Source organism: Pelophylax lessonae (assembly GCF_965119305.1).
Source record: "Pelophylax lessonae genome assembly, chromosome: 1".
Taxonomy (NCBI): domain Eukaryota; kingdom Metazoa; phylum Chordata; class Amphibia; order Anura; family Ranidae; genus Pelophylax; species Pelophylax lessonae.
The window spans coordinates 504,909,035-504,931,025 of NC_138768.1; the positions used below are offsets into that span (position 1 = coordinate 504,909,035).

General features: G+C 47.5%; 1 protein-coding gene across 1 annotated transcript in view; it reads left to right on the forward strand.

The window, feature by feature from the left end:
- The window catches only part of FZR1 (fizzy and cell division cycle 20 related 1), a 126,272-nt gene that overhangs the window by 17,030 nt on the left and 87,251 nt on the right, over window positions 1–21,991 (forward strand). The window contains exons 2-3 of the mRNA XM_082243289.1: window positions 3,444–3,606; window positions 18,621–18,746. Coding sequence (XP_082099415.1) covers window positions 3,538–3,606; window positions 18,621–18,746 — 195 coding nt within the window. The 5' untranslated portion in view covers window positions 3,444–3,537. The remainder of the gene's footprint in view (window positions 1–3,443; window positions 3,607–18,620; window positions 18,747–21,991) is intronic.

The window sequence follows — 21,991 nt, forward strand, 5'->3', positions numbered from 1 at the left end:
GAAATGAATTTTACGGTAAGTCAAAAATACCATTATCATTCCCATACTAGAAATTTAGTTTGCAATAAAGCAAAATAAACCCGTGCATAAAAATAAATGCTCCCAGGAGCTTTATGTCATAATTTACTTGTATGCACAGCATATTGGTACCTTATGGCAAATCTACCCACTAATCAATCCCCTCCAGCGATGCGGTGTCAGCGCTGTCACAGGTGCTTCTATCTTTCCCAGTCTTCCTTTCCGGGATCAGACTTTTGTTCGCTTGATTGGCTGGGCTGCGATAATGTCACTCCCATGTTAGGGAAGCAGGTAGACACGTACACACTTATGCAGAGTTAGGGAAAACAGTTACACACACGCACAGTTAGGACAGACAGCACACAGAGGGGCATAGTAAGAACTAGAACAAATACAGTACACGGCATACTTACTCGAAGCACAAAATACTTTACTATCCCACTTTTTAATGTTGAGGTATGTGTTAGAAGAGCATTGATGTTCTTGTGCATGGTGTACAATTCCTTGTTGAATTGATCTAGTCTTGAGTCAAGGACAACCCTCTGACATCTAGTAATAACCACTTGCCTACTGGGCACTTTTACCCCCTTCCTGCCCTGGCCAATTTTCAGCTTTCAGCACTGTCGCACTTTGACAATTACACAGTCATGCAGCACTGTACCCATTTAAAATCTTTATCATTTTTTCATACAGAACTTTCTTTGGGTGGTATTTACCCATGGGTTTTTGTTTGCTAAACAAGCGTAAAAAAAAAAAAAAAAAAGTTTTTCTTATTTTCTGTTAAAAATTTTGCAAATGGGTAATTTTTCTCGTTCATTGATATGCGCTGATGAGGCGGGACTGTTGGGGCTGCACTGGTAATCAGGACACTGGTGGTCAGTGCCCTGATTATCAGTGCAAATGTCCCCTTTCACACTAGCACGTTAGGAAAGGAATGCCGATAACCGGTAAGTGTGTTTACATTGTAATCGGCTGTGATTGGATACAGCTGATCGCTTGTTAAAGTGCTGCTGTCATTGGCTTTTTTACCCTGATATGTGATCAGCTGTGTCCGAATGACCGCAATCAAAGTGCCGCAGTGGGCAATCGAGGGGTCTCGATTCTGGAAAGACGTCATATAATGCCCTACTACAAGTGGACAACCAGGCTGTAGCCATCTTTTTTCTATAGCGTGGTCAGCAAGTGGTTAAACTCAAAACCAAAAATGTAATCCATTGCAGCTTACCAATCATTATTATATGTGGTGGCTGCATCAGCTTTCTTTTCTTTGGCTTTTTCCCCTCTGTTTTCACCTTGGGATCTGGCCAGTAACACATTAGTGACACACACAACTCTGGAGTAATGAGCAGAAGGGGCACATTGGACTGCAGCATTGCCAATTGGGGGGGGGGGGGGGGGCTGTTAAATGTATTAGCAAAGCTAGAACCACTAACAAATTGAAGCCAAACTACAGCTCACACTGTATATTCAGTTACAGCAATCCGTTATTTTCCTTTTGGGATAAAGGTTTTGCTTATCATTTAAACCACCACGGTCAGTGTTAAGTGGTTGGTCTCATCCATGTAAATTTATACATTCTGCTAGAGATTTTGTGCTGTGATTAGCAGATTAAAAAAAATAGAAGAAAAGCCTAAAAAAGGAAACCAATACAGCCATCACATCTAAGCATTGGTAAGCTGCAATACAATAAATATTAGCTTTTGGGTTTAATACTGCTTTGATACCTTTTTGTAGGTAGGCAGTGACTTGGGCCCAGACTCTCATAAGAGCCCTTCAGAGGTTTATGTTATCAGTATGAGAAGGTCATCAACAATCACTAAACAATCTTGTGACCCTGCCGAGTCTAGTAAAGCAATCCTTACAGTGGTGGCTGGAATCTGTCTCTGGGATGTTGCTGGACACAGGTGGATCCATTAAGATTCCCAACAGACGCAAGTGCGTGGGATTGGGGAGCTCCCATGGTCCACCAGGCAGCGCAAGGGAAATGGAATCAGTCTTGGCCCAAGAAATCTTCCAACAAGAGAACTGAGGGCCATCTGGGAAGCTCTGCACACTTTCATCCACCATAAGGGGAAAACCTGTATTAATCCTTTCCTTACTAGGGATGCACCGAAATGAAAATTCTGGGCCGAAACCGAAAATGCAGGATGCCCTTGGCCGAAAAACGAAAATGACTTTTCCCCCCCCAAATAATTTTAAAATAGATAGAAGAGGGGCATACACCAAAAACAGGCAGGCGTACACCTGTAGCTGCCACCCTGTCGCAGTATAGTGGTTAATTTAATTACCAATGGTATTTGTATTATGCAGCATGAGGGGGTTAATGTATTGCCACTGCTGGTCACTGATGCATTAGTGACCGACCAGTGGCAGTTAATTAACCCCTTTGTGCTGCATTAGTGCAACCAGTATCAGTGTTAATTAACACTGGTTGCACTGCTACTGGTTGCACTAATGCAGCACAAAGGGGTTAATTAACTGCCACTGGTCAGTCACTAATTCATCGGTGACCAGCAGTGGCAATACATTAACCCCCTCATGCTGCATAATACTAATACCATTGGTAAGCTCGCCTCAGCGTCCCTCCCCCCCCCCCCCCCCGCCTCAGTGTCTCCCCCCCCCCCCCCCGCCTCAGCGTCCCCCCCCCTGCCTCAGCATCCCTCACAATCCCAATGCAATCTCCTTACTCTAAGCTTCAGTCCTCCTGTGTCCTTCCTTTCAAAAGACCCGCCTCTGGCCGGAGGCCCGCCTCCCGGTGATGTCACTACTACTACGATCTGTGCATGAATGAACTAACACCGGGCGGGCGAGCGGCCGCTAATAGCTATAACTATGTGAGCGCTTCACTTCCCTGTCAGCGGAGATACATGCCTGACAGGGAAGTGAAACGCTCACATAGTTACAGCTATTAGCGGCCACGCGACCGCCTGCCCGGTGTGTTAATTCATTCATGCACAGATCGTACTAGTAGTAGTGACATCACCGGGAGGCGGGCCGCCGGCCAGAGGCGGGTTTTTTTAAACCTGCGCTGCGCTCGCGGCGGCCATCTTTAGTATCGCCATTTATTAACCCATTTTCGGCCAAAATGGAATAAGCCCATTTTCGGCCGAAAATTTCGGTGCATCACTAGTAAGTACATGAGTATGAAATCCTGTATTTCTCAGCCTGGTCATGTGACATGAGAGATCATTTATTTTCATCTTTGGAGGCAGCTGCCCTTTTACTCCTGAACAATGTCACCCATGTAATGGTGTCTTAAGGCTGTTCTGTCCATGTCCAGCCAGTATTGAATTTGCCGGGAACAGCAGTGGAAAGGCCCTGCTTTTATTTTTGATGGGCAAGTGTTTTCTTTTTTTTTTGTTAGCAAATAGGTGGATTTGGGCATGATTGGCTTTAATTATTATCTTATGTGTATCTTTTCTTAGCTTGGCGTTTTGGGCACCTGCTGGACACCGTCCTGAACAACTGAGCATTGTGGTACATTGTCCGTGTACTATTGTCTCGTACCTCTGAGTCTACATGGACCAAGACTATGAGAGGCGCCTTCTACGACAGATCAACCTTCAGAATGAAAACACCATGCCTTGTGTAGGTTAAAGAAGTGTTTTTTATTCTTGCTTTTATATACGATTAATTGACTGTATACCTATCTGTAGAATAATATCACCTTATTAAAGCGGAGTTCCGGCCTTGGGGGTCAATTTGAGCTAAAAATACCCCCGGGACAGTCAGGGCTAGTACATTCCATAATAGATAGCCTATGAACTGTCCCGGGTCGCACTTACCTGTAAGAAGAAATACTTACCTTGAAAATTTCTTCTCCAGCGCTGCCATCTCAGGTGTGGGCAGCTGAAGCCTCAGCATCCCTCTTCATGTCCTCTTCCGTGACGTCGGAGTCCCACAATGCACTGCACCGGCCCCGCTCATCACTTCCGGTGCAGGCACGGCATCCCTGCACAGCTTCTGGGCATGCCCAGAAGCTGTTTAGCAGTGTTAATGCCGCACCTGCTCCGGAAGTGACGAGCGGGCCTGGTGCAGGCGCATTGATTCCTGGGAGCGATGACGTTCAGCTCCCAGGAATCTTCGCAAACCGTAGGTGACGGCGCGGGACTTGGCCGAAGAGGGAGGAAGTGGGAGGAAGGGGAGTATATTTTCTTCTATAATAAGGTAAGTGACCAAAAAATAAAAAATTGCCAGTATCCATTTCTTTTTTCGGTTGCCCTCAGCAAGCGGATGGCCCAAAATCGATTTTATCGATTTTTGAGGCCTGAAATCCGCTTTAACTATGGAAACACTGTTTCCATAATCTTGTTTGATTTAAAGAGACACCCTTATGGGAGATTAATGGAGGCTGCTTTTACTAGACTCTCCTTTTAAAAAATGCCAGTTACCTTTACTTTTATTCAAATACTTTGACACTTCAATGCTGTCTGGGTCTCTGACCTAGAAAAATATATAGAGATTAGTAGTTCTGACATTTTTCTGACACTCATTTTAATTTTTTTTAACATTGGGATCATAGCCACCCTCTCTTGCTTTCTACGTGAACTAGGGACTATGGGATACGTAGTGTGTAGAGTAGTGCACGTGACTACAACCAATGTTCACTGTTTGTGAAGGGAAGGGGTAAATGGGGGGGTTAGTTGCTTATTGAAGGCAATACAAGGAGGCAGAAAAAAACACTGCAGCAAATGGTTTCAAGAAAAATAGATTACAGGGCCATTAAAGCAGAAATAAACTTGGCTATAGATTTTTGTTTTTTAAATGAGCCCCCAGAAGGTTTATGACATATTGTACTAGTATGCAGTGCATTTTAGCTCAATATGGCAAACTTGCCTATCAATCAAAGGCTGGGCTACAGTGACGTTCGTTCACTCCTGTTGACCACTTCTGGACCCAGCCTTTTTCTGACACTTTTTTTTTTTGCTAGACACTTGGTGTTTGCAAGCTAAAATCATTTTTTTTTTTTTTTGCTAGAAAACTACTTAGAACCCCCAAACATTATATATTTTGTTTTAGCAGAGACCCTAGAGAATAATGGAGATTGTTGCAATATTTTTTATCACACCGTATTTGCGCAGCGGTCTTACAAACCCAAATGTTTGGGAAAAAAATTAAAATTTTCGAATAAGAAAACAGTAAAGTTAACCCATTTTTCTCTTACGTCCTCTGACAGTCGCCGCCTCTTCATATTCGTCACAATGGGGTATTAGACTTTGCTCCGAAGGAGTAGCTAGGCAACAGAATATGTTAACATTAAAGCTTTTAACATATCCCACCCTCAAGGGGTGGTCCCCTCAGTCAATACCCTCCTACTTCCTGCAACCATATCTCAGTTTCAATGTCTAGCTTGTCAGGAGTAGCTGGTTCTCTCTGTGCTGGGGCTTTGTGCCCCAGCCTCTTTCCTCTTTTTTGATTTTTTGTTTGAGTTTTTTCTCTCTCTTTACTTAGCTGTTCTTTTTGTCAGCATTAGTTAGTTCTTCTGACGAAGAGGATCATGCAGGCTGGGTCTCGGGCTGATCCCCCTGGTCGCAGGTCGTGGGTCAGTGGCTTCCCAGCCTGCCATCGAGCGTTCAGCCAGGTAACGCTCCTGGCACAGTGAACGACCCATCCCTGTTCGGTGCAGGGATGCTTGGTGAGGTGGCTACTTCACTGGACGCTGTGCGGTTTCTTAACCCCCATTTTGTGCGTCTTGTATGCGACTCTCCCTGCCTCATGTGCAGCGGCTTGTAAGCCTGTGCGGGTCCCCCACACCATTGAGAGGTAAGTGTATCTATGTGGGGACCTGTCTGTCTGGGGGGGTGTCAGTCTGGGACTGTGTAACCTGCCTCTGTTCACACTGTTTGTCTCCCTATCACTCTGCTGCATGCTGCGGGCTGCAAGGGGGGGGGGGGGAGCTGTGTCAGCCTTGTTCAGTGTGAGAGGCTGTGTGCTGTGGGGCATGTTTTGTGGCATGTTTGGGCACAATACAGCGATCGCTGCGGCGATCTGCCATGTTTTTTTATATGGATGGTGTTATGTGCATTACTGTACTGTAGGAGCGGCGGTTTCGGCGCCAAACGGCGCCATTTTGCCTGCACTCGCTCCGGCCGCATGTTCTACATGCATGGCGGCCATTTTCTTGTAGCCTCCCATAGGCTTTAATAGAGCGCCCTGGTCTCATCACTACCTCTTCTCCTGGGTACACCGATCGAGGCAGCAGCAGCGGCGAGGGTCTCCTCAGGTTTTATCCTTCTGTTCTTGCTATATCCATTGCCTGTGTCAGTTTATTGTCCCTGTGGGGGTCTCATTGTGCTTGTGTGTGGTGCGGTGGGCTGCGCTCGCCGCGCTTGTTAAAGGGGCAGTTAACCCTTTATTCTCCGGCATATCATATTGGGGCAATGGATTCTCAGGATGGCAAATTTCCTGCCACCTTGGTGGAAAGCCAGGAGACCGCTGTTTCCCCCCCAGGGGGGGATTTGGCCACTATTGTGGCCGGCCTTGCTGCTCAGGTGCAGATGCTGGTGGCTGCTCAATCTACTAAAAGACCCAGAGTTTCTATTTCCTCTGATTCTGAGGGTGAAGGTGATGGGGCTGTTATGGCCGGGGTCTCCTTATCGGGGTCCCGCTCCTCCCTGGATCTAGTGGGGTCTGAGGTGGAGGCTGAGGTTGAGGGGGTTGATAATTCTCCCCCTGGCTCGCCTGAAGAGCTTGCAATCTTGGATGAATTGATTGCTTCCATAAAACAAACGCTGCGTTTGCAGGATGAAGTGTGTCCCCCCCGCTGCCTTGGCGGCTTATGGGACGCAGAGAAAACGCAGGACGCCGCAGGTTTTTCCCTGCAATGATGATTTTCAGCGCGCTGTTAAGGAACAATGGCGCAATTTACGCAAACCTTTTGCTGTGCCGAGTAGGTTCAAGCTGCGTTATCCTTTTTCGCCTTCCACTGATGAACGGTGGTGTGTACCACCCCCGGTGGATCACGCAATTTCGGTTTTGAACAAATCCACTGCGATTCCTGCAGAGGATTCCCCGGTGTTCCGTGATGCCACGGATAGAAGAATGGAGTCTCTTGCCCGTCATACTTATTCTGTTATGGGTTCTATGCTTAAAGCTCTGTTTGCCTCTCTCATGGCGGCCCAGGCTGTCGCAAGTTGGACGCAGATGCTTAGGCGCGTCCTAGTGGCCGATTCGGCCTCGCCGGCGACCCTGGATATGGTGGATCAAATCCACCAGGGTGTCATGTATCTGTGTGATGCGGACTTGGACTTAGTCCCGTTGGCTGCACGTGTACACAGCGTGGCGGTGTTGTGCAAACCGTTCAAGGGACAAGGCTCTGGTCTGGTAAACAGAAGTCCGGTCAGTCCGGACCCGCTGCCCATAACAGTGCGGCCTGAAGGGGCGCCCTCACCCAGTTTTGGGGTGGGGGGACGCTTGCTCGGTTTTCTTCGACCCTGGTTGGCCCGCGTGCGGGACAGGTGGGTTCAGGAGATCGTTCGATCTGGTTACAAGATCGAGTTTCTCTCTCGGCCGGAGAGCAGATTTTTTCCCTCAAATCTTCAACTGTCTCCAGAGCGTTTACGGGACCTGCACCTGGCGGTGCGAGACCTGAGGGCTCAGGGAGTGGTGGTTCCGGTGCCTCATCGGGACAGATTTCGGGGGTTTTATTCCAATCTGTTCACCGTGCCCAGGAAGGAGGGCAAGGTTCGTCCGATTCTGGACTTGAAGGCTCTAAACCGCTCTGTGCGGGTTCGCAAGTTCCGCATGGAATCCCTGCGGTCGGTGGTGGCTGCCCTGGTTCCAGGGGAATTCATGGCCTCCATCGATTTGAAGGATGCGTATCTTCACATCCCCATTTTCGAGGGTCACCAGAGGTACCTTCGATTCGCCATTGCGGAGGATCACTACCAGTTCGTGACGTTACCTTTTGGTCTCGCCTCGGCTCCGCGGGTTTTCACCAAGGTGCTTGCACCGGTTCTGGCATTATTGAGAGCCCAGGGCATCTCTGTCCTGGGGTATCTGGACGACATTCTGGTTCGGTCTGTGACCAGCCAGGGTCTGGAGAAGGACCTGTCGGTCACGATGCAAACTCTGCAGGAGTTTGGTTGGACGATAAATTTTCCAAAGTCGACACTGAGTCCGTCGGTTCGTCTTCCCTACCTGGGAATGATCCTGGACTCGGTTCAGGCGAAGGTCTGCCTGCCGGAAGACAAACTCGGAACTCTTCAGGAGAAAGTCAGGTCCCTCAGGGACTTTCCGCACTCCTCTCTGCGGACGTGCATGAGATGTCTGGGATTGATGGTCTCGGCCTTCGAGGCGATTCCCTTCGCCCAGTTTCACACCCGGGGTCTCCAAGCGGAGATCCTGTCCAGGTGGGACTGGCGACCTCAATCTCTGGATCTTCAAATCTCGTTGGGCCATCGCACCAGAAGGGACCTTCTGTGGTGGCTCCAGTCCCCGATGGTGTCGGGGGGGGCAAGTCTTTTCGTCCTATCTCGTGGACGGTGATCACCACGGATGCCAGCCTGTCGGGCTGGGGTGGTGTTCTGGGCGTTCTGTCCGCCCAGGGAACTTGGTCGGAGGGGGAGTCCTCCCTTCCGATCAACATTCTGGAATTGCGTGCGATAAATCTCTGTCTTCATCGTTGGACGGACCGGCTGCAGGGCCGCCCGGTTCGGGTGCAGACGGACAATGCCACGGCGGTGGCCTACATCAACCACCAAGGGGGCACCAGGAGTGCCAGAGCGGCTCGAGAAGTGGCCGACATTCTGTCCTGGGCCGAGACTCATGTCCCGGCGATAACGGCGGTTCACATTCCGGGAGTGGAGAACTGGCAGGCGGACTATCTGAGTCGCCAGACCCTGGATCAGGGGGAATGGTCTCTCCACCCGGCTGTCTTCCAGATGTTGTGCGCGAAGTGGGGTCTTCCAGATGTGGACCTGTTCGCGTCTCGTCTCAACAACAAGGTGAGAAGGTTCGTGGCAAGGACGCGCGACCCTCGGGCAGACGCGTCGGACGCGTTAGTGGCCCCGTGGCATCAGTACGAACTGATGTACGCGTTTCCACCCATTCAGTTGCTGTCCAGGTTCCTTCGCAGGTTACACTCGGAACGCAGCACGGTGATTCTTGTGGCGCCGGATTGGTCACGCCGGTCCTGGTACGCAGCCTTCGTGAATCTGGCGGTCGACGCCCCGTGGCGTCTGCCTCTTTGAGACGATCTCCTGTCTCAAGGGCTGATATACCATCCTGCTTTACAGTCGCTGGCTTTGACGGCCTGGCTGTTGAGACGGAGGTCCTGAAGGAGAGGGGTCTCTCCCCTGAGGTCGTTCATACCTTGCTCAACGCGAGGAAGTCTTCCTCGGGGAAGGTTTACTACCGTACTTGGAAGGCCTGTTTGCCTGGTGTGAGTCCAGGGGGTTTTCACCCCGCACGTACTCGGTTTCCCGAGTGTTGTCCTTCCCTCAAACAGGTGTCGATCAGCGTTTGGCGCTGGCTACGATAAAGGGTCAGGTGTCTGCGCTGGCCGTTCTTTTTCAACGTCCCGTGGCTTCCAACTCCCTGGTTGGCACTTTTGTTCAGGGAGTGCGGCATCTGGTTCCTCCTAGGAGGGATCCTCTGCCCCCTTGGGACTTGAATCTCGTTCTATCTGTGTTACAACGTGCTCCTTTTGAACAGATCAGGGAGATCTCGTTGTCTATGTTGTCCAAGAAGGTCGCCTTTTTGGTTGCGATCACTTCGGCTCGCAGAGTGTCGGAGCTGGCCGCTTTGTCCTGCAAGTCTCCGTATCTGGTTATTCACTTGGATAAGGTGGTCTTGCGACCTAATCCTTCTTTTCTTCCGAAGCGAGTTTCGGAATTCCATCTCAATGAGGATATTGTCTTGCCTTCGCTGTGCGCGAAGCCTAAACATCCGAAAGAGGTGAGACTACATTCTTTGGATGTTGTTCGGGCGATAAGGGTTTACCTTAAATCGACTGAGTCTTTTCGAAAGACTGATTCCTTGTTTGTTCTTCCAGAGGGTCCTCGGAAGGGCATGGCGGCGTCGGCCTCTACCATCGCCAAAATGGATCAGGCAGACCATTGAACAGGCCTATGCTTTGCAGGGGAAGGTTCCCCCTGTGCCTGTGAAGGCGCACTCTACCAGATCTCTGAGTACGTCTTGGGCCTGTCGTCATGGGGCTTCTGTAGCCCAGGTGTGTAAGGCGGCGACCTGGTCGACCGTACACACTTTCACAAAATTCTACAAGGTAGATGTTCAGGCATCGGCGGATGCTTCCTTTGGCCGCAAGGTTCTTAGTGCGGCTGTTCCCTAGGATCACCTGTTGGGATCCCTGGCTGTTGGGATATGTCTTTTATCCCCTGGTTATTTGTTTTTCCTGGGTTGTTGCTCCTGTTGAGCAAGTTTTTTCCTATTGCCCAGCTGGTTTCCTTCCTTTGGTAAGGTTCCTTTCTTTGATGCGGAGACTGCGTTGCCTTACGGCGCAGATGCGTTTCCCACCCCTCATGTTTGCACTGCTTTGGGACGTCCCCATTGTGACGAATATGAAGAGGCGGCGACTGTCGGAGGACGTAAGAGAAAACGGAATTTTTGTAAAATCTTACCTGTAAAATTCCTTTCTCTGAGTCCTCCGACAGTCGCCGCCCCCGCCCCTCTTTTGGGGTTTTGGTTATATACTCTACTGCTATTCCACTGAAACTGAGATATGGTTGCAGGAAGTAGGAGGGTATTGACTGAGGGGACCACCCCTTGAGGGTGGGATATGTTAAAAGCTTTAATGTTAACATATTCTGTTGCCTAGCTACTCCTTCGGAGCAAAGTCTAATACCCCATTGTGACGAATATGAAGAGGCGGCGACTGTCGGAGGACTCAGAGAAAGGAATTTTACAGGTAAGATTTTACAAAAATTCCGTTATTTTTCTATAATGTGAAAGATTGTTACACTGAGTAAATAGATACCCAACATGTCATACTTCAAAATTGCGCACGCTTGTGGAATGGCGACAAACATTGGTACTTTAAAATCCCCATAGGCAACATTTTAAAAATGTCTACAGGTTACCGGTTTAGAATTACAGAGGAGGTCTAGGGCTCATATTATTGTTCTCACTCTAATGATCACGGCCATACCTCACATGTGTGGTTTGACACAGTTTACAAATGTGGGCACGACTTGCATATGCGCTCGCTTCTGCATGGGAGCTAACGGGGAGCTTTAATTTTTTTATTCTTCCTATTTTATCTTTTTTTTTTTTTATTTTTACGTTTTTTTTTTTTTTTCATTTTGTGATCACTTTTTTTTCCTATTACAAAGAATGTAAACATCCCTTGTAATAGAAATAAGCATGACAGGACCTCTTGAATGTGAGATCTGGGGTCATAAAGACCTCAGATCTCACATCTACACTAAAAAAAGGGAAAAAAATCCTTTTTTTTCTTCTTTCGTCTTGGAAAAAAAATGGGCTCTTTAAATCGGTTGCTAGGAAGCGATGTAGAACGTCGCTCCTGTCCTCCAAGGCCATAGAGTTGAGTGAGGGCCATCTTGCCCTCACTCGACTTCCTGCCTGAGGGGACAGCAGACCGGATTGTTTTCCCCTCTACTGGCGGGTCTGGTAAGCGGAGAAAACGACTGGGAAGCGGCGGGAGGGGCACCTCTCCCCGCCGCCCATACGGGTTATCTTGCAGTGAATCCGCCTTTGGGACCACCCTTATGTTAAATTTGACCGCCCGCAGTTTAAAAAAAAATACCGCGGTTATGTAGCTAAAAAAAAATACATGCGGTTATGTAGCTATCTGCTGTCCAGAAGTGGTTAATGTGCTCAGGAGTCACGTCATGACACCGGAGTGGTTCCGTTTATGTACTCTTAGCTGCGCATGTGCAACTCCACTATACATTACCACTGACAAGCAGGGAGAAGCATTTATGACACACAACTAGGGTCTCTTCTGTCATTAAAGCCCTACCTGATGGCGGGTTTTAAAACTTTTATTTCAATTTCACGTTAAAGTGGTGGTTAAGCTACTCTGACTTCTTCTTCTTTTTTTTTTTTTTTTTTTTTCTCTATCTGCTCTGTCTCCTAATCCTGTGTGCTCCTGAGTGTGTGTGATTTATAAAAAAAAAATGCCGTCTATACCTGCTTTCAAAGTGCCCCACTCACATGACCGGCCGCCTCTCTCCTCTTCCTGTCTGACAGCTGCAGTGAGAGGGGCCAAGAATCTTCTGCTGACGTCAGCCGGAGGAGAAGCGAAGAGAGGCGGCTGGTCACATAATCTTTAAGCATGTATGACTCCTTGGAATCTATCCCTAAGGTGAGCTGCTAATCTTGCACCAATCACCGGGAGCACCTGAATGGAGTGTGGAGCACTTTTTGCACTGTTTGATGACAGATGAAGATTAAGTGTGTTTTATTTGAACTTTTTTGCTTACTTATTATATATTTTGCACCATTGGGACTTTTTTATCAATCACCTGGTTATAAGCACTTGGATTATTAAATGGTTTACTTTTTTAGCAATTAGTATAAGCATTGATTTACTTTCATATTATTATATATGCATTTTTACCCATTATTTTGATTGATTCACTTGGCGCAGCAATATTTATTTATTTTATTTATTCACTGGTGTTTTGTGTTTAACACTGATTGTTGGCTGCCTTGTGTGTGCATTTGTTTATTTATCTCACTTTATTCATGTATGTGGTTTGCGCTGATTATATCACTATTATTTGATTGTTAGTGATGTCACCTATAGTCAGAATATTAAGATCTTTCCACTTTTTGAATGAAACATCAGGAAATAGATGAGACAGCGTGTCGAAGGTGTTGGGTATTTCAATTTTCTCACCTGCTAGTTCACCATGTTTGTGCATATGGTTCCAAATGGTTAGGGCTGCTGATATAGTTGGGCTATAAGTTTGGGTGATTTTTCTGGAAATGATAGTAGCTATTAAAATGGACTCTAGGGTATGTGGCGATACCCAATGTTGTTCAATGGAATACCAGTGCTGATTTGAATTTGGTTGGCACCAAGATTTCAATTGGTCCAAAATTGTAGCTTTATAGTAGTCTCATATGTTTGGAACTCCCATACCGCCAGCCTTCCTGTATTTGTAACGTATATGTTGAGGGCAGCGCATTCTGCCTTTCGCCCAAATGAATTGGGTCAGGTGTTTTTGAGCTGTCGTAAAGAAGGATGAGGGAAGCGGTATTGGAAGAATTCTAAAGAAGCTTAGGTAAGAGCAGCATTTTAAATTCCGTCAGTCTTCCTGACCATAAGTAAAATTTCGCCAAACGATACATTTCTTGTTGTAAAGTGGAGAGCAGAGGAACAAAATTTATTTGATATATATCAGCAGTTGATGCTGTCGAGTTAATACATAGATATTGCAACGATTTAGACGACCACTGGTATGGGAAGGATTTTTGTAGCGACCGTCTCAGGGTAGCGTTCACAGATAGGTTCATAATTCAAGATTTGGAAGCGTTCACTTTATAGTAGGACATTTTATTGAATAGGTTGAGAATGTCATGCACTACTGGAAGTGACCTCTCCGGGTTTGCTAGAGACAGTATGACCTCCTCAGCAAATAATGTAATATTATGCTCCCCAGTTATTTGTCAAAATACCCTGTATTCTAGGGTGCGCCCTAATTTTTTCAGCTAGGGGTTCCATAAGGAGGGCAAGCACCAGGGGTGAAAGAGGGCACCCCTGTCTTATGCCGTTTATCATAAAATTCTGGGAAAACATACCTTCCGCGAAGACAAATGCAGAAGGTTTGGAGTATAGTGCGAGAATCGCCAAAAGTATTTCCCCTCTAAAGCCAAATTTCTCTAGCATTTTCGTTAGATATCCCAAATGAATTCTATTGAAAGCCTTCTCCGCATCTAATGCAAGAAGCAGAGAAGGGTCCCGAGAATCCTCCACTTGGCCTATTAGGTTAAGCATTCTTCTGGTAGCATCAGTTGTTTGATGGCCTAGGATAAATCCTACCTGGTCTGGTTTTACTAAATATGGCAAGAACTTGGCAAGTCTATTCGCTATCAACTTAGCATAAATTGTGATATCCACGTTTAATAGTGATTATAGGCCTTATGTTCTGTGGCAATATAGGCTCCTTCCCTGGTTTTGGGAGAGTAAAAATGCTCTACTGTTGAAGTCAGCGCCCAATAGGCTTAGACGTAACGCGTATAGGGGGCGGAGCCTTCCCTGCTGCTCGGTGTATCCTCTCAGCTGTGGGATCTCATTGTTATAAGCATGACTCCAAGTGGCTGTTTGTGAGTATATTGATTTTAATCGGCTGATACCAGCTTATCCGCACGGAGAGCATTAGATTTCTTTTTGCTTCTTTGCTTATGTGGTGATCTCTATGTGCCCTGTGTGAAAGCGGCACCATCGCTGTTACCCTGTCCCTGTGCATCCGTCTGAGACCTCCTTACCATTTGGTGGCATCTGCCCGTGACCCCAGAGGGGTAAAAAAGCTGTTTTTGACTCAGTGTTCTGGGTCAAATCTTAAGGTGAGAGGCTTTGATCTCTGGTGGCGGTGGAGTGAAGCACAATATCTTAATCACTTCTGTGGTGGCCATTCCTTTGAGGATTTGAATGCACCTATTTATGGACATTTAATATCATGATTTTGAGAGTATGCACATTTATTGACATTTTATTTTTTGATACTTTGTGTGTGATATTGGGAAGCACTTATGATTTAGCCCCGGTTTACACTTGTGCGTGTGCGGGGTTCGCATGTAATGTCGGAGCGCACTGCTCCGACATTACATGCGATCGGCTGTGCGGTGCGAGTTTAGCCATACAGTTTGTATGGCTAAATTCGCACCGCAGCCGCACCAAACACGCACAGGGACCCTTTTTGGCAGCCGCATCAGGATCGGATCGCACAGCGGTTCACACTTGTGCGATCCGATCCTGTGCGAACTGCACGATCGCACTGCGATATGCGATCAAACTGGGGGTGTCGTTAAGATTACATTGACACCCCCAGCGTATCGCATATGGCAGTGTGAACTGCCGGGGGTGCGTGTGCGATGCGGGAACAGGCTGCGGATTCACAGCCTTCCCGCACTCGCATCAGTGTGAACCGGACCTTAAGGTCATTGAGTTTGCTTATTATTTACACATATTGTCATTATACACATTTTTTATTTACATATTCACTATTTATTTTTCTGGCGCAGCACCTGTTTGTTTTGAATTACTTATATTGTGGAAGTGGATAACACTATCTGGTGGTGGCTTCCGGATATTTTTAAAAATGTATTTTTTTTTTTCTATTTATTTCACATAACTGCGCTTCTTTGCACAGCTGTAGGGAACAGCGGTTTCACTACTATTCAGTGAGCACGATCGAGAAGTCCAGGAACTAAAGAGAAAATCAACTTAAGAAAAAGGAATTAACAAACACCTGCACAGTGAGCACACAGCACGTGTGCAGAACAGTTAAAAAAATAACGATTCAATCAGAATCTGAGCGGACTAGCCGTGTTACAACTGGGGGAAAAGAATCAGTATACATATAGAGCCGCGGGGCCAATGAAGCCAGCTTAAAGCGGAGTTCCGGGCACAAAAAAGATTTTTTTTTTTTGTGCCCCTCCGCTAGGTATGCCTCACCTGAAAAGGAATTGGATAGTTATTTTTTTTGTTTACTCACCTTTTTATTGAAGATCGTAAATACTCACCTATGACAGCTTCCTCCTCCAGCGCCGAGGCTCACCCCGTCACTTCCTGCCTCGCGATGATTCCTGGGAGCTAAACGTCATAGCTCCCAGGAATCAATGCGCCGCACCGGCCCCGCTCGTCATTTCCGGGCGACGCCGCATTCCCCTGCTAAACAGCTTCTGGGCATGCCCAGAAGCTGTTTAGGAATGCGGCGCCGCACCGGAAGTGACGAGAGGGGCCGGTGTCCACGGAGGCCAGCCTGCCTGGGAGTACTTGGAAAGCTGTGTGTCCAGGGGACCTGGACTCTGAAAGATTCCAGGCTTCTGATCAATATTCTGGAACTCAGAGCGATAAAGCTTTGCTTGAGTCACTGGACAAATCATCTGCAAGGTTGTCCATTTCGGATTCAATCAGACAATGCCACGGCTGTGGTTTACGTCAATCATCAAGGGGGCACCAAGAGTGTCCTGGCGGCCCGGGAGGTGGCTGAGATCCTAATATGGGCAGAACATTTTGTTCCAGCCCTCTCCGCCATGCATATACCCGGAGTGGAGAACTGGCAGGCGGATTAATTGAGTCGTTAGGTGTTGTATCAGGGGTAATGGTCCCTGCACCCGGAGAGGTTTCACCTGTTGTGTGTCCGGTAGGGGACACCCAGTGTAGACCTGTTAGTTTCTCAGCTCAACAAGAAGGTATAGAGGTTTGTAGACAGGTCTCGGGATCCTCTAGACGACACCACAGACGCACTGGTGGTGGCTCCTTGGGGTCAGTATTGGCTGATCTATGCATTTCCTCCGCTAAAACTTCTGCCAAAGCTTCTGCGCTGAATAGAGGTGGAAGGGGTTCCAGTCATTCTAGTGGCCTCGTCGGCCTTGGTATGCAGATCTGGTAAGGTTAGTCATCGATGCTCATTGGAGACTTCTCTCAGGGAAGATCTGTTGTCGCAAGGGCCGATCTTCCATCCTGCTTTACAGTCACTGGCTTTAACAACGTGGCTGTTGAAAGACCGGTATTGAAGGATAGGGGTCTTTCTGACTCAGTAAATCCTACACTGTTGAAGGTTAAAAAATTCACCTCCAGGAAGATTTCTCATCGTACGTAGAAATCGTAAATCTCATGGTGTTCGATTAAGGTGCATCCACGCTTCCTTTCAGTGGCTAGGATAGTGGCTTTCCTCCAAGAGGGGTTGAGCAGCGGTTGGCCTTGGGTACTATTAAAGGCCAGGTGTCGGCTTTGGCGGAGTTTTTCATCGTTTCTGGACTGCATTATTTTAACGGACAATTGTGCGGTCGTGCGATGCTGTACCCAAATTAAATTTATGTCCTTTTTTCCCCACAAATAGAGCTTTCTTTTGGTGGTATTTGATCACCTGTGCGATTTTTACTTTTTGCGCTATATACAAAAAAGAGCGACAATTTTGAAAAAATATTTTTCAAATTTTTTTATATGAAATTCCCCCCCCCAAAAAAATGTAAAAATCAAAATTTTTTTACTTTTTTTGCCAATTTGTTTTCTGCTACATATTTTTTGTAAAAAAAAAATTGCAATAAGCGTATTTTGATTGGTTTGCGCAAAAGTTATTGCGTTTACTAACTACGGGAAATTTATGTCATTTTTAGTGTTTTTTTTTTTTTTTTTCTTAACTAGTATTGGCGGCGATCTGCGATTTTTTTTTTTTTTTTTTTTTTTTTTTTTTTTTTTTTTTTTTGCGGGACTGCGACATTGCGGCGGACAGATCGGACCCTTGACTGACATTTTTGACACTTTTAGGGGTACCAGTGACATTACTACAGTAATCAGTGCTATAAATATGCACTGTTACTGTAAAAATGACACTGGCAGGGAAGGGGTTAATTTTTATTGGTGATCAAGGGGTTAATGTATGCCTGGTGCTTACTGACGTGTGTGGGGGGAGGGGATTGTGTGACCGGCACAGATTGCAGGTTCAGCTATGCTGAATCCTGCAATCTGACCTTGCCTGTCACTTAAGAGATCCGCCCGCTTTGTTTACACAAGCGGGCGGATCTCCACACTCGATCCCCGACGATCGGGGAAGAGCAGCGGTGATCACCGCTGTTCCTCCCCTGGGCCGACTCCCGCTGTAACCGAATACAGCGGGAGCGAGCCTCCAGCGGCGTGCGTGCGCCGCCCACAAGGGGCGGAGTCCAGCGATGTAGGTCTACGTCGCTGGACGGAATGAAACCACTTTGCCGCAGTAGCACCAATGTGAGCGGTCGGCAAGTGGTTAAGAACCCTCGGGTGCAAGCCATCCGGTCCCGGTGATTTATTTATGTTAAGTTTCTCTAGTTTAGTTCTAAGTCTATCTTCTGTTAGCCATGGCGGTACTTCCTGAGGTGTATTATTTAGTTTGGCCTTATAAGCTGGGTCAGTGCAGCCCCCCAATTCTTTTGTGAAGACCGAAGAGAAGAAATTATTTAACACTACCGCCTTTTCCCTGTCCTCTGTGACCAAATCTCCTTTGTCGTCTTTTATGGGGCCAATGTGTTCTGGCCTCGCTTTCTTATTCACACCCATGCATTGCTAAAACCCGTAATAAAATGCACATTATGTTGGCACATAGGTATGTATGCATTGTGATGCCATTCAATCTGCATGGCACCCCAACGTATATGTACAGTAACCAAAAGAAACCTGTGCTAGAACTATCACAGCACACAGATATGAAAGCTCTGTGTTGTGGTCCAATATATTGTCAAAAACAGTGCAGCTGGGTTTTTGAGACAAATTGAGAAGTTCCCTTAACACACCTCAGAATAAAACTGAATAGACCCTTACACTACCCATTTTTACAGGCATTCATTTTTACAGGCATGTTTTCAATGAGCAGGATCACATATTTAATCTTTTAAAATGTTGCTTCCTTTTGTTTAATGTTTTTTTTTGTGTAATGTAGGTCATACTTATCGCTTTTTCTGAAATATTTTTTCAGGTAGCAGAGATGAGGAGGACATTGACTCCCTCAAATTCTCCTATGTCTTCTCCAAGCAAGCACGGAGATCGATTTATTCCATCCAGAGCTGGTGCAAATTGGAGCATTAACTTCCACAGGATAAATGTGAGTGATTAATGTTAATTTGTGAATGTGACTCGGAGGATTTTAGTAAGCGCATCTGCAGCATTATTGGTGATATTTCACTGGTTTAGAGACAGGTGACTGACTACAGTGTTACAAAACAACGTACAAAAGAATAAGAAAAAAAAAATACAAATTTCTCTTTCATTCATTGACGGCCACAGCTCCAGGTCTTCATGACCCTAGGTTTATGCTGCCCCCTACAAGAGTAGGACACTAGGTGGAAAAAAGTTGACTACACCTATAGGGCAGTCCCAGGGGGTATACTGCCACTTCCTGCTATAGATCTGCTCTAGTTCCTTGCTGGCATTTCTGGTCTTAGCATTTTTTCCTTATTAAACATAACTTTTTTTTTTTTTTTTTTCTCCTTTTTATCATTTTCTGTTCCTCTGAACTACAATCAACTGGCGGCAGACTTGATTTTTTAGATCCTTACAGTCTTCCCAGTCCAGCCAGCGAGCATGACCCGACCTTAGCTCTGCGCTAGGTTGGCTGCGACATAGCCCCATTGAACGGAGACTGGCCGGTAAGTTAAACGCCTCACGAGGATGCATAGCCCTGGTCACGAGCTAAGTCGCAGCATGCCTCTGGCCTGCAGTACCCCCATTCCAAGATGGTGCGGTGGTTGGTCTGGAGCGGTGCCCACCGGGTCCCAAGGTGTGGTGAGTAGTGTTCCCCCCCCCCCCCCCCCGTGGTGTTTTTTCGGGGTAGACGTGGGCCCCTCCCTGGGTTGATCGGACCCCCCAGTGCCCTTCCTTCCCTCATGTCGCTCCCCCCTCACTTTTGAGGTCCCTCTGTTGACCACCCCCCATTTCACCCATGCCAAGCCTCCCCCCCCCGGGGCGGTCATTCCTGTTTTTATTGTTTGGGGGTGTCCAGCGGGGGGGGGGGGGGGTAGGGGGATGGTCCTGGTGGGAGTCCCTTACTGTCCAAGTGTACTTGGGGGTCCAGGGAGCCTCCAATTTACTGTGAGTGCCTGCATGGGTAATCGGAGGCAATGTTTTTGTAGTCCGGCGGCTATGTTTTTGTAGTTTCCGATTGCTATTGCACGGCTGCCATGTTTTTAAACCCTGTGGAGCAGTGAATTAGCAGTGGGCCTCTAGTGGCAGTTCCTGTACTTCCTCTTTCTCTTTGATCACCACATGGCGTGCAGCCTTGCTCTCTGGCTCTGTATCTGAGGAGGGGGGGACGAGTCCCTGTGGGTGCTAAACAGCTTTCTCTTTCTGCTGTAGGTATTTAGTGCTCTGGGACTTGTGCAGTGGTGGGGGGAATTTTTACCAGCATTTTTTATACTTTTTCTGGCGGTCCGCAGATAAACAATGGTGTCCCTGGAGCACGTGTCCCCTCCTGACCTTACAGAGGCTGTGGGGACCCAGTTCTCCTTGTCTACTATGACAGTGGTCCTTCAGTCACTAGTGTCTAAAGTAGATGTGGCCCTCAAAAATAGGATGAGCATGAAGCGTCCTCCACTTTCACCTGCATCCTTGGTCTCCTCAGGTTCTGAGGTTGATTTGGCTGCCGTGGACCCAAGTAACCCTACTGGATCTTGGTCCACGCACTCTGAATGCTCTGATAGTGAGGATGATTCTTTTACTACAGCCGCGCATGAAAAAGCGCTAGTAGATGCGCTGATTGTATCAGTGCGGGAAACTTTGAAATTGGAGGACGCAGCTACTGCTGTGTCGGCTGCGCTGGTGCACTTTGGTACCCACGAAGCCTCCAAAGCGGCAAAGGTGTTTCCCTCTTCCCACCTATTAGGACAACATTGGTGCGAGTCCATGGGGTTCCCCCATACGTACTGTCGGGCCCCTAAACATTTAACTAGAAGGTTTGCTTTTGAAGAGTCCCTGTTAAAGAAACTGACAGTACCACCTGTGGTGGACTCGCAGGTTTCCAGGTTGAATAAAGCCACCCTTCTCCTGGTGGGGGACTCTCCGTCCTTTAGGGACCTTTTTGACAAGAGAGCTGAATCTGTTGTCTGATACCTTTTTACTATGGCTGGTTCCATTCTGCGGCTGGTTTTTGCCATACCCTTGGTTTCCCAGACCTTAACGAAATGGGCTAAGCTCCTTCGCCAGTATTTGGAGGGGGGGGGGGCAACTTCCTCCTGACTCGATGGAGCTGGCAGACCAGTTGGTCCAGGGGTTGCAGTATATCTGTGATGCCTCCCTGGATGCGGACCCGGGTGTCCGTGACATCGATGACTCTATTCGCTGCATGATATGGCTGAAATACTGGTCTGCGGACCAGGCTTCCAAGAAAGTATTGACTGATCTCCCTTTTGTGGGAGATCGTTTGTTCAGAGCTTCCATGGAAGAGATCATTAAGGGGCTTACTGGAGGTAAGTGTACTCCGCTTCCAAAGACTACCAGGAGCAAAGAGTCTCGTCGCAAACGTGGCCCTTTCTCGGCCCATAAGCGATCCTTTCGTCCCTCGGGATCTAAGGACCAGGGATCAAAGTCAGCCTGTAACTACCCAGGGGGTTCCAAGAGGCCCTGGCCTGGTAAGTTGGGAGCGGGTTCCTCCGGGACCGCAGACAAGCCCACTTCTGCCTTATGGGGCGCCCTCACCTGTATCTGGGGTGGGGGGACGTTTTTTATTCTTTCCTTGGACCCGTGGACCTCCTTGATTCAAGACAAATGGGTCCACGAGTTGATTCTGTCCAGTTACAAGATCAAGTTCCGGTCCTTGCCTCCGGCAAGGTTCTTCCCTTCCAGCCTGCCTTTGGCCCTAGATCGCCTACGAGGTCTTCTTGGGGCTGTACAGGATCTGCTTTCACAGGGTTCTGATTGCACCGGTTCCGAAATTGGAACGCTTTCAGGAGTCTTATTCAAAACGATTTACTCTTCCCAGGAAGGGAAGGCAAGGTCTGTCCAATTCTGGACCTCAAGGAATTGAACCAATTTGTGCGGGTTCAGACATTTCCAATGGAGTCCCTTCGCACGGTAGTGGCATCCCTTCATCAATGGCATATCCTGGCATCTTGGCATGCTTTTTAATTCATTGAGGAGGAAGCAGCCTACTCATTATCTATTAGCACCTGTGTGTGCAAAAAGCGGGTTTGGCTCATTATAATCTGTGAGCTAAACCAGGAGGTGAGCGGCCAGCATTATCATCAATGCACTAAGTCACTTTATGAACAACTGGCAAGCAGATTTCCTCAGTCGCCATCCCATAAAAGGAGAATGGAACTAAATCCCAAGATCTTCTAGTCAGTGGTCCAAAGG